We start from the raw sequence: 12,955 nt of genomic DNA, 5'->3' as shown, positions 1-12,955 counted from the left end.
AATTTATGATGATGACACCAAAGGCGTACAAGGAGATGAGAGGACAATCATTGGGCTATGATTATCGATCAGGTGTTGATACTGACAGTGAGTTGACTACTATAGTGACCCAGGAGTATCATCTGGTTGGAAAATTAAATAATGAGATATTCAATATATCCAAATGGCTACCCCCCAATATCAAGATTGACATAAAGTTACAGATGGCCCCATCGAATTTCATTTTGAGAAAAATTCTTCCTGCTGCACCTGATGCAAATGTCATTCTCACATCGGTAATTCTCCACGTCCGAAAACAACAGGTTATGAGCTCTGTTGCATTGGCAGTGGAAAAGCTAAGAGCCAATGGTAACAACATTAAACTTCTTGTCCCCCATACAATCACCAATCAACGTCACATTGCCACCGGCTCTCGTAGCTATAGCGATTCATCATTTATCAATGGAGAAATCCCATCAAAATTGGTTTTGGCCTTTGTGAAGAGTGGCAGGGCCGTTGGATCCTGGACTGAATCCCCCATGATTTTAATTTTTTCGGTCTATCTAGCCTTGTGTGCAAAGTGAATGGTATTCCACTGTACACTCTATCATTTGACAAAAAAATTCTATAGAACTCTGTACGAGTTGACAATGCAATCCCTAGATCATGACTCTCAACTATTTGAAAATGGAATAACCGATTCAATGTTTTCAAAAAATCATGGGGTTATTGTTTTGGACTTGTCAGGCACGCAGGATATGAGTATAGTACGAACAGGGAATGCACGTTTAGAGTGTACATTTGCCGATGCTCTGACTGAGAGTATCACGCTAATATCACTGAGTCAATTTGAAACCTATTGGGAAATCACACCCGACGGCAGTGTTCTACTAGACCTTGCACCATGAACACAAACCAAATAATCAATGTATTTAGTATGGATCAATAAATGTCCCAGTACAAGTCCTATTGAATACCTTTGGACTTCATTGAAAAAATTCCAAGTGTTAACAATACCCTAATCATTGTTAATAGCAGTCCATCGACTTTGAAGACCGGTCATTGGCTATGCATCTTTCAAACATTGAAGAATATTGAATTTTTTGATCCTCTTGGCCTATCGTATAAATTCTACGCTCCATACATCAGCAACTTTATTGAAAGCAGTGGGAAAATCATTATTCAAAATCAACGAAGAGTACAGGATTTAACAACTAAGACATATGGCTTTCATGAACTACTCTTTTTCATGTTCAGATGTCGTGGCTACACCTACAAGCAGTTTCTCAACATCTACGTTGACTTACCTCAATTGAACGACTTTCTAGTGGAAAATATACTTACAAGTGTATTTAATATTGATTTTAGTGCCCTACGAATAAAATGATCTAAAGATGTATGTGAAATTGTTTATTAATAAAAAAAAAAATTATATAAATGATAAAACAACTTTTCTACTCTTTAGATTTCATCAACTACTAGGTATTTGTCGACAACAAATAGTGCAGGTAGATTATCTGAATTCACAGTGTACTGATCCTGATGTACTGCAATGTCAGGGTCAAACTTTCTGCAGTAGAGCGTGACTTCACTCTTGTCATATCTCTTTGTATAGTCAATGATACTATTCTCATTCATTCTATAGAATTCACATGTTTCAATTTGCGTATTTGAAGCAATTTCATAAACAGTGTCCTCAAGTGTCGAATCACATTCCGTCACAGCCAAATAAAAATCAGTGGGCTTATGATCATAACACCCATTGTCTTCACAACTATGACGTAGAAACCATATTTTTTTGTTGTTCCAACAGTTGAATCGCTGACCCGGTTCCTCCTCCCAGAACAATGTAAAACCACTACGATACCAGCTTCTTAGCAATAAAAGAAAATCACGGTTAAGATTCTTTCAATCATACCGGAATATGTATTTTCCCACTGCTTACATTTATCATAGTGACAATTGGAGCATAGATGCCCTCTAGCATGAGAGTCACACACTTTTTCAAGACAGGAATTACAACCTTTAATTTGTACAGCATATCCTCTATGCAATTTACACGGGTTGCATAATCTACACTTTTCATCATACTCATCAATCATTGTGCAATTCTCACATGATGACCAGCTGACCTGTGAGTACATACTTGGCCAATACGTTTGAAGCATTTTTTCTTGTATTGACGCTCTCACCACCACAAGGGGAAAAATATAGCAACAACAAAAAATTATCTGAGATAGAGAGAGAGAGAGGAGTAATCCATTCTTGAGCGCCATCTTTTACATGAAAAAAAGTCCTAAATTTCTAAACTAATGTTTAAAAGCATATCCATAATACTATTTTGCCGTGTTGTGATCAATATATCAATAAATTGTGTAAATGCATTTGGACCACGACGTAGAAGCTTCATACAATAGTCTAATGATGGAGAATCAGTTTTCATTATATCGACAAGCATTCCCCGAGAAAATATTTTCCTTTGAATAGACAGCTCTAGAAAATCGTCATCTAGAATCAAACGTTTTTCCATAAGAACTAGATTCCTCATGATTCTATCTTTCTCGAATCTTTCCATTTTTTAGAGTCCTAACTCTCTCACAACCAACTTCAGACTAACCAGAATTTTTTCTACTCTAAAAAATATACGCTTGTCTACTATAGGAAGAAAAAAAATACCATTGATTTAGAAAAAATTTTATTGAACATAATTACAATAATAATCACTGATGCATTTTGTTCTCATCAATATATTTCGATAGGACATCTAATGCTGACCGAAGTTTATTTATATGGAGAATATTCACTTTTCCAGCAAAACATAGCTGCTCCTCCTGCTTAAATTTGCTTAATGATATCATGTATCTAGCATACATAGTGTCCAATTCAAGACATAGTCTACAACCAGCGGTTATTTTCACAGCCAGATTGGGTACTCGTATATCATTGCTGCTGCTGTCAGCTCCATCACTTATCTCCAATAATGTAAATGCACCACTCATTTGTCTATACTAATATCCATTCAAATAAATTATTCTCTTTGAATTCAATTCTCTTACTAATATGAATTGTAGAGAAAACTATTCCTTTTATTCAAATCCCAATTACCAATCAAGTTATACTAACTCTCTTTGAAAAGGTGTATATGCCCTGTAGAAATGTTTACCTATATGTCTCGTAAAAGTATAATGCCATGTGAGAGGATACTCACTCTCTTTGAAAAGGTGTAGAACTTCTATAGAATAACGTTGAAATTCGTATAGCTTCCATAAAAATGTTTTCGTATAGCTTCTATAGAATCCAGACGACGCATACTACTAATAAATATCTATTTTTTCTCAGAAAAAAAAGACTTAAAAAATGCTCCAGTGACCAATAATTCATTAATCAAACAGTTCGTGGTAACGAACTTTAAGTAAAGAGCGACCAAACGGAATTTTGATACCAATAGATATATTAAACGAATTGGGTTATTATGTTTATTCTAAAAATATAAGTTTCATTAAGTTTAGTCTTAGTGATAAAACGCTACGAGCGTGAGAAAATTGGCTGGATTTTCAAAAAAAGGGTGAAATACCCCTTAGAAGAATTAGAATCTGAATGAAAATCACACCATCAGATTCAGCATATCAGTAGTGGTTTCTGTAGTGAAGCATTCAGCATTCAGCATTCTGTAGTAGTTTCAAGTTTCTATCTGCGAAACTGTGGAATTTTGTATTTTTTCTTTGCCATAAGTTCATAAGTTCATAAGTTTATTAATCAACATTCACAAACAAATAAATAAATTAAACAATATTTTCACGCTGGAGAAAAACTATGATGGTTTGCGATCGCGCAAAAGTCCACGTAACTACTTACCTATTAACTCAACTATTTACATAAACCTCAACGATTGAATTAAGACTATTATAAATAAATCAAAAATAGATAAACTATAACCTATATACACGAACAAAAATAGATAAACAAATAAATAACCGAATTTGAGATAATAATAGATAAATAAAATATAAAAGAAAAATAATAACAAAGAAATAATAAAAAGCCAGAAGAATGATTTTTTTTCTTTTCCCAGGGGTAGCATTATAAACTGGGGGAATTTGCCAGAATTCCATTACAAGATTCTTTTTAAATGTCTTGCTTTCTCTTTTCTCTCTCAATTTTACGCGTGGAGTTGTTAAGGATAATTTTCTGGGCTAAATTTTCACTGGGATTGAATTGTCTAGAGGATGTTTCTATGGAGAGGGGGTTTTCTCCATGGAGGTGGGGCTAGATTTCCTGGCATTACTTAAAAACGATCGGAAATTAAATTTAAAGAAACAAGTTTTTTCAATTCAAAGTAAGGAGCAGCCTTAAAAATTAAAACGAGCAGAAATTATTACGTTTATGAAAGGGATTGCTCCCTCTTTAACACCACGCTCTTTACACTAAAGTTTGAATTTGTTCCCAATTCTTTAAGAACGACTCCACAAGGGTCGTTTAACTAGAATATTAGTTTTTTAAAAGTACTTAAATAACATTAGCGTAAAGAGCGTGGTGTTGAAGAGGGGGCAATCCCCTTCATACACGTAATAATTTCTGTTCGTTTTAAATTTTAATGTTGCTCCTTACTTTCAGTTGAAAAAACTTGTTTGTTTTTAATTTAATCAACCCATAAAACCGATAATTAAAAAAATTGAAACTTCTCAGAAATGGTAAACTGTATGAAGCTAATAAACTGAGAAAACAATTAGAATGTACTTAGACTTAGGTCCTCCTACGCCTGGGGGCGCATAAGGCAGCAACAGTGATTCGCCACGACGACCTATCCTGAGCCTTCAACCATAGCTCCTCCAACGAGGACCTCGCCAGCTTCGCCTCCTTCATTAGCGACCTGCCAAGGGTCATTTTCGGTCTCCCTGATTTGCGGAGACCGGTGTGTTTCCAACACCATGCATCGTGCGGCAGCCTTCCTTCCCCCATTCGCACCATATGCCCCCAATAAATCCATCGCCGCTTTCTAATAAGATCAAGGAAGAGGGTATGATTTGTCATACGATAGATTTTATTATTTCGTATTCTTTCTGTCCAACGTATATTTAGGATAGACCTTAGGCAATTAATGTCGAATGCCTGGAGTCGTCGTTCTAGGTGAGCAGTGATGCTCCAAGTTTTGCAGCCGTACACAAGGACAGAGAACACATTACAATTATAAATTTTTAGCTTTAACTTCTGGGAATATTCATTATTTCTCCAAACATTTCTAAGGTAGCTTAAAGCAGACCCAGCCAATGTTATTCGGCACAGTATTTCTCTTTTGGAATTGGCATCTTTCGTAAGAATGCTGCCGAGATACTTGAACTCTCTCACTTTCTCAATTTCCTCGTTGTTAACCAAAAGTCCTTCGGCTAAGTCAGGTATGACTGCATTCGACATTGATTTGGTCTTGTTAGCATTTATGGAGAGTCCGACAGCATTTGCCATACGACCGAGTTCATTAATGTTGCGTTGCATATCTTCAGGGTCGTGGGTAATAAGCGCGACATCGTCAGCAAATCACCATCATTGAGTTCTCTCAGTGGATCTAATTGTATACCGCCACTAAAGCTGCATCCACGGAGAACAAAATCTATCATTATGGCAAACAGTAATGGTTATAGAATGCAGCCCTGCCTTACACCTGACTGAACAGAAAACCACTCCGTTAGGCCACCCTCTGTCTGTACTGACAATTAAAACAATTAAAAGGAAAAAATGTAAATCTGCCCGATCCTACTACAGGAATTAGGTCGAAGAATCGTTTACCTATAAACCGAAGAATAGGGATTTCGAGGTAAAAAAGTTATGTGATAAGAGTCTAGACCAGCTTAATTTCAACCTACCTGAATCTCCTAAGGTTACGGCTAATAATCTTAACATGTTTCTCGCTTCTATCGTTCAAAGCCTTGCGGTATTGTATTATCGGTATTGTATTATCAATCGCCAACAGATGACCTCTCAACTTCTTTCCCCTCCATATCTCCGTCTGAGATCGAAAGAAAAATTGGGAAACTACGAAAAACACGTGTCCTTTCAAAGCCCTTGTAATTTCTGTTCAACGAAATTACTGAGTTGGCTAATACCCGCAAATATAGAAATTAGGGCTCATAGCCCCCTTAAAAATAAAAGACGGAACACCTAATTTTGAAGGTGTTTATCCTATTTCTCTCACTCCTAGATTCTCAAAAATATATGAAGGACTCATTGCAGATTGGCTAGAAGACAAAACTCCTACCTTTTACTAACCTGAGCCAATTCGGAAACCTCATATCTACTTCTACTTCCCATTACCTTGTTTTTCTTTTTTACTCAATTTGGAAAACTGTCGAAACACCTAATTTCTCGCTAAATTTAGTTTCCATCAACCTTCAAAAAGCATTTGACCTTGTTAACCATAATATAATAGTCGAGAAACTTGTAACTGAATCTAATATTGACTCTTTCCTTGTTAAATTGGTAGCCTTCTTCATATCAAGTAGATCACTGATAGTCAAACATCAGAATCACATATACCTGCTACAATTATTAAGCAGCAAATGAAATTAAACGAAATTTAATCAACAACAAATTATTTTGACACGCAGCAAAATATTGACATAGACCCTACTGTTTTAAATATCTTTTCCCCAAATAAGAAACAATGTACCCAGAAACTAAAATTTGACTTTTCTTACAGGCCAAAGAAATAACAAAACTAACTAACGCTAAAGAAGACTTTGGCAATGATGCTGATGGGGATAGAATTCCAGGCGCCTTGGAAAACGATTCTAGTAATCTGAAAGGAACATCAACCCCTGCCCTTTCAACTCCATTTGCTGCTCCAGAATCTGTTCAAACAGATGTGCCCGTGCCTCAACAGCAGCAAACAGATCTTCTATTTAGCGCTGTTCAACATGCATCTGTTTCAAATATTCAATCTGAACCCAATGCGTTCATCCAGCAAACTCAGCCAGGATTTGACTTCTCATTTGATGCTCCTGTTCAAAATGCCAAGCTTGAGCAACTGAATCAAGCTCGCCCTCTTCTGCAGAAAATTCCTCAGCTTGCAATTGACCAGTTCCAGTCTCATTCTTTTCAGCCACAGTCTTTTCATTTTAACCCACAATTTATTTTATTCAACTAGAGATAGGGACAAGAAACATTTTTTTTTGTATTTTTTGCTTACTTTATTTTTCTTACTTCCAAAGAGACTTGTTTGTATTATTTTTGAGTTATTTATAAAACTTTCATCGTCAGGCAATTACTATGAGATCTGCAATATGATTTTAACCGGGAGATACAGTATATCCCTTAATGTATTAGTGGTTCAGCTACCCAGAAAAAGCCTATATCACAACCAGGCATTCCTTAAAGCTGAAGAGTTTTATCTTGAAAAGTAAGAAAGAGCAACCATTTGACAAGTCCCCCCTCATCTGAAAAAAATCTTCCATTTAAAAAATGTTCAAGAGAAAAAAAAACTATTGAAGAACAATTAGTGTTAGCAAAAAAACCCTGCCACTAAATTTCAAAAACTAAAGGAATCTGGAAAGAAGATGAAATACTCACTTTTTCTAAACTGGCGCAATGGGTGTATTGTTTTACGTTAGTAGTAAGTATCTATTGAATTTGCTCACGGGTATAGCAATTCCCATGGCACCTTTCCAAGGCAGATTACCAGACTGGTTATTTGACAGTGTGAAAAACCCATACCTTTGACACTGTATTTACGCGTGAACATTTTAAAAAGTTAATCTGCCTTGGAAACAGTTTGATGTGTTCGGGGAAATTACGTTCCTTGGCGTTTGATTGACATTTGCAAAAAAGGGGTAATTAGTGATAGGATAATTTTTTAACATGAAATTTCTGAATAAAATATTTTTGGAGCATGTACTTGAAGATGGAGAAAAAGGGTTAAGGTGATTAGCAATTACGAACGGGGATTCCCCGCTATTTTTCTTAAATCGAAAACTAGAGATTGTCAAATTGCGTATTTAGGAATTGTTTTGATTGACATTTTTGCAAAAAGGGATAAGGAATTCGCAAATTGGACACTATGAACGAAATTAATTAATTTTTGAATAATAGGAGTGTGATTGATTCTAATTAGTGATTGGAAAATTTCTTAACATGAAATCTCTGAATAAAATACTTTTTTGGGGGAGATGGGTTGATTGTGTACTGTATAATATACAAGTGATGTTTGAACAATGTTGTCAATTTAAAATAGTTTCTAACGTTTCAGAATCGAAAATAAAGCGTGAACTGCCTCAAGAGGAAGGCTCAGCGGCCCCTCCTTCACCCATTTCTGAGGGCAGGGGAGGGGGGGGGTCAATTTTGGAGGAAAAACCAAAAATACTCAAAATCGAAAATAAACGGGATCTGCCTCAAGGGCAAGGCTCAGAGGCCCCTCTTTCCCCCATTTCGGTGGGCAGGGGGGGGTCAATTTTGGAGGGAAAATCAAAATGCTCAGCATCGAAAATAAAGCGTGATCTGCCTCATGGGCAAGGCTCAGCGACCCCACCTTCCCCCATTTCTGAGGGCAGGGGAGGGGGGGGGTCAATTTTGGAGGGAAAACCAAAAATACTCAGAATCGAAAATAAACGGAATCTGCCTCGAGGGCAAGGCTCAGCGCCGCCTCGGACCTCCTTGTTTGAGGGCAGGGGAGGGGGGGTAAATTTTGGAGGGAAAAAAAAAAATACACAGAATTTAATATAAATGGCATCGACCTCAGGGGGTCGGCTCCGCGGCCCCTACTTCCCCCCTGTCTGAGGGCAGGGGAGGGGGGGGGTCAATTTTGGAGGGAAAAACAAAATGCACATAATCGAAAATAAAGCGTGATCTGCCTCAAGGGGAAGGCTCAGCGGCCCCTCCTTCCCCCATTTTCGAGGACAGGGGAGGGGGGTCAATTTTGGAGGGAAAACCAAAAATACTCAGAATCGAAAATAAACGGGATCTGCCTCAAGGGCAAGGCTCAGAGGCCCCTCCTTCCCCCATTTTTGAGGGCAGGGGAGGGGGGGGGGTAAATTTTGGAGGGAAATCCAAAAATACTCAGAATCGAAAAAAATGGGATCTGCCTCAAGGGCAAGGCTCAGAGGCCCCCCTTCCCCCATTTCTGAGGGCAGGGGAGGGGGGGTCAATTTTGGAGGGAAAATCAAAATGCTCAGAATCGAAAATAAAGCGTGATCTGCCTCAAGGGGAAGGCTCAGAGGCCCCTCCTTCCCCCATTTCTGAGGACAGGGGAGGGGGGGGGTCAATTTTGGAGGAAAAACCAAAAATACTCAGAATCGAAAATAAACGGGATCTGCCTCAAGGGCAAGGCTCAGAGGCCCCTCCTTCCCCCATTTCTGAGGGTAGGGGAGAGGGGGATCAATTTTGGAGGGGAAACAAAAATGCTCATAATCGAAGATAATTTCCATTCGTCTTAGTTTTTAACGATGCACCTTATTTCTAGTTGAAAATACTTATTTTTTAATTTAATTGGGAATGAAAAGTCAAAGTCTAACATAAAAAACAAGGTATTTCGGAGGGGGTAGCTCCCTTCTTATACGGGATAATTTCCATTCGTCTTAGTTTTTAACGATGCTCCTTATTTCTAGTTGAAAATACTTATTTTTTAATTTAATTTGGAATGAAAAGTCAAAGTCTAACATAAAGAACAAGGTATTTTGGAGGGGGTAGCTCCCTTCATATACGGGATAATTTCCATTCGCCTTAGTTTTTAACGAAGCTCCTTATTTCTAGTTGAAAATGCTTATTTTTTAATTTAATTGGGAATGAAAAGTCAAAGTGCCAGAATTGTTGAAATCCACCAGCTCAGAAGTGGGGTCTCAGTCCACCAGCCAGAATGGTTGAAATCCACTAGCTCAGAAGTAGGGTCTTAGTCCATCATCCTGAATGGTTGAAATACACTAGCTCAGAATTGGGGTCTCAGTCGACCAGCCTGAATGGTGTAAATTCACTAGCTCAGAATTGTGGTCTTAGTCCACCAGCCTGAATTGTGGAAATCAACTAGCTCAGTATTGGGGTCTTAGTCCACCAGCCTGAATGGTGGAAATTCACTAGCTCAGAATTGGGGTCTTAGTCCACCAGCCTGACTGGTTGAAATACACTAGCTCAGAATTGGGGTCTTAGTCAGTGTTCAGATTGGAGCGTTGGGGTCCGACTATCTGGGCTTTATTTGTCAAGGCCTGAATGCTAAGCAATGGACATGAGCTCGATTGGGACCCAATTGTGAAAATGGAAAACAAAAATATATTGTTGGTATGTGTGTAGAGCATGGCATGGTTACCGCTAGGGCAACAGTCTAACCGTTGACGGTTTTAGGTATCCGTGAATAAGTTCTAAGGCGAGAGCGGAAGTTGTGACAAATTTTTGGAGGTGCCCACCTCACCTGCCCAGAGTCTCAAGCAAGTGACCCTAAATTTAAAAAAGTGGAAATTGGCTCAGATTTTCTAAACTGAGCTGAGACAATGAATAGATACTATTGGGAAAGTGATTGGAGACGCTGGGCATCCGTGAACAAGTGCTAAATTGAGAGAGGAATTTGGGACAATATTAGGGGGCGCCCATCCGCACAGAGTCTCCGGCAGGTGACCCAAAAATTTAAAAAACACACAGAGACGACCGACACAAAGAGACGAATCACCAACAGAGAGGACAAACACACAGAAACGACACATAGAGACGACACATGCACAGAGACGATACACACACACAGAGTCAACACACACAGAGAGACGAGACACACACACATAAATGACAAACTTACATAGAGACGACACACACAAAGAGACGTCACACACACACAGATACGAAACACAGATAGAGACGACAGACACATAGAGACGACACACACACACAGAGACAACATCCACACAGAGACGACACACACACACAGAGACGACACACTCTAAGTGACGACTTACACATAGAGATGACAAACACACAGAGACGACACACATAGAGAGACGACACACACACAGAGACGACACACTCAAAATGACGACTTACACATAGAGACGACAACAGACAGAGACACAACACACAGAGACGACAACACACAGAGACGACACACACAGAGAGACGACACACACACAGAGACGACAAACACACAGAGACAACACACACACAGATACAAAACACACAAAGAGACGACACACGCACAGAGAGGACAAACACACAGAAACGACACACACACACAGAGACTACACACACATAGAGACAACACGGACATAGAGATGACAGACACACAGATACGAAACACCCACAGAGACTACACATATACAGAGACGACACACACACAGAGTCCACTCACACACAGAGAGGACAAACACACAGAGACGACAGACACAAAGAGACGAATCACACACAGAGATGACAAACACACAGAAACGACACATAGAGACGACACATTCACAGAGACGATACACACACACAGAGTCAACATACACAGAGAGACGAGAAACACACACAGAAGTGAAAAACACACATAGAGACGACATACACAAAGAGACGTCACACACACACACAGATACGAAACACACATAGAGAAGTCACTTTTTATAGAAGTCCCAATCAACGCTAAGGAAAGGATAATAATAGGCGAAGTATATCGTTCTCCAAGTGGGTCTATAACCCAATTTATGGAAACATTAGAAGATGTTCTTGGAAAAGTTTTTTCTGAAAAATACGAAGTTGTATTAATGGGGGACTTTAACCTCGACCTTGCGGATCCGTCATCTAGACAGGCTTCTGATCTTTTGTCTTTACTAATTTCGTATGGATTAGCTCCTTGTATAAACATACCGACAAGGATTTCTAACCAGTCAGCAACATTAATTGATAATATTTTTCCATCACTACACTCCATTAAGAACGAAGTACTGCTTTCTGATACTTCCGACCATTTGCCAGTTGCAGCCTTGTTTCCAATCCTCCAAAATCCACAAAGATTAGTCCCCCAAGATACACCGAGATTATGTTGCTCACCAGTGGAGCTGGATAAACTGAAAGAAGATCTGAGTACATCTTCATGGGACTTTTCATTACCAGAAAAGATTAATTTGGGCAATTATAACGATATATTTGGCCAGTTTTATGACACTGTTAAGGAAGAATTCGCGGCTTATTGTCTAAAAGCTCCTTTAAGGAATCCTCGATCAAGAAGATCAACACCCATAGCTCCCTGGCTAACACCGGGAGTCCTCAAGTCAATAAATAGAAAGCAGAACCTTTGGAAAGAGTACAAAAACAGACCAAGTGATGCTAAATTAGAAGCATTTAAGTTGTACCGTAATATGCTGAAATCAATTATTCGGAGAACAAAAACAGTGTATTATACTAAGAGATTTGATGAGTGCGGTAGAAATATAAAGAAGACGTGGGACGTGATTAAGGAATTTAGTCGGCCATCGAAAAAACTAGAAGGTCTCCCTAAGTCTCTTATGGTAGACGATCAACTTATCACAGAAAAAGGCCAAGTACGACATCATATGAACAAATTCTTCGCGGAGATAGGGAAATCAACTGCTAATAGTGTTTCTCACTGCTCGGTGTCTCAGACTTGGAAGCAGTTCCTAGGCCCCCCGTGCTTGAAATCAATGGCTCTTGAGGACGTTACAGTGCAGGAAATTACAAATATTGTTTTGTCCTTAAAGAATTCTTCAACAGGTTTTGACAAAATTTCTGCTAAAGTAATTAAACATATCCTTCCATCGATTATAACCCCACTTTGCCATTTGATTAATAGGTCATTTCAACTAGGAGTATTTCCTCAACGTCTTAAATTGTCACGTGTGATAGCTCTCTTTAAAGGAGGTGACCGTGAGGATCCTGGGAATTATAGGCCGATCTCTCTTTTGTCAGTGTTCTCCAAGATATTTGAAAGGCCAATGCTCAAACGTCTGGTAAGGTTTCTTGAAGCTAAATCTTTTTTCCATAAGCATCAGTTTGGGTTTCGCGCAAAGTACTCTACAGAACATGC

At 38.7% G+C, this 12,955-nt stretch overlaps 1 protein-coding gene across 1 annotated transcript in view; it reads left to right on the top strand.

Moving 5' to 3' along the window:
- The window catches only part of LOC148943199 (uncharacterized), a 39,573-nt gene extending 32,456 nt beyond the window's left edge, over positions 1–7,117 (top strand). Inside the window, exon 3 of the mRNA XM_089101763.1 lies at positions 6,671–7,117. Coding sequence (XP_088957889.1) covers positions 6,671–7,117 — 447 coding nt within the window. The remainder of the gene's footprint in view (positions 1–6,670) is intronic.
- Positions 7,118–12,955: the final 5,838 nt, after the last annotated feature.

Source organism: Artemia sp. Qi Xiang Cuo, chromosome 15 (assembly GCF_049724085.1).
Source record: "Artemia sp. Qi Xiang Cuo chromosome 15, ASM4972408v1, whole genome shotgun sequence".
Taxonomy (NCBI): Eukaryota; Metazoa; Arthropoda; class Branchiopoda; order Anostraca; family Artemiidae; genus Artemia; species Artemia sp. Qi Xiang Cuo.
This window is presented reverse-complemented; position numbering and strand designations above follow the sequence as displayed.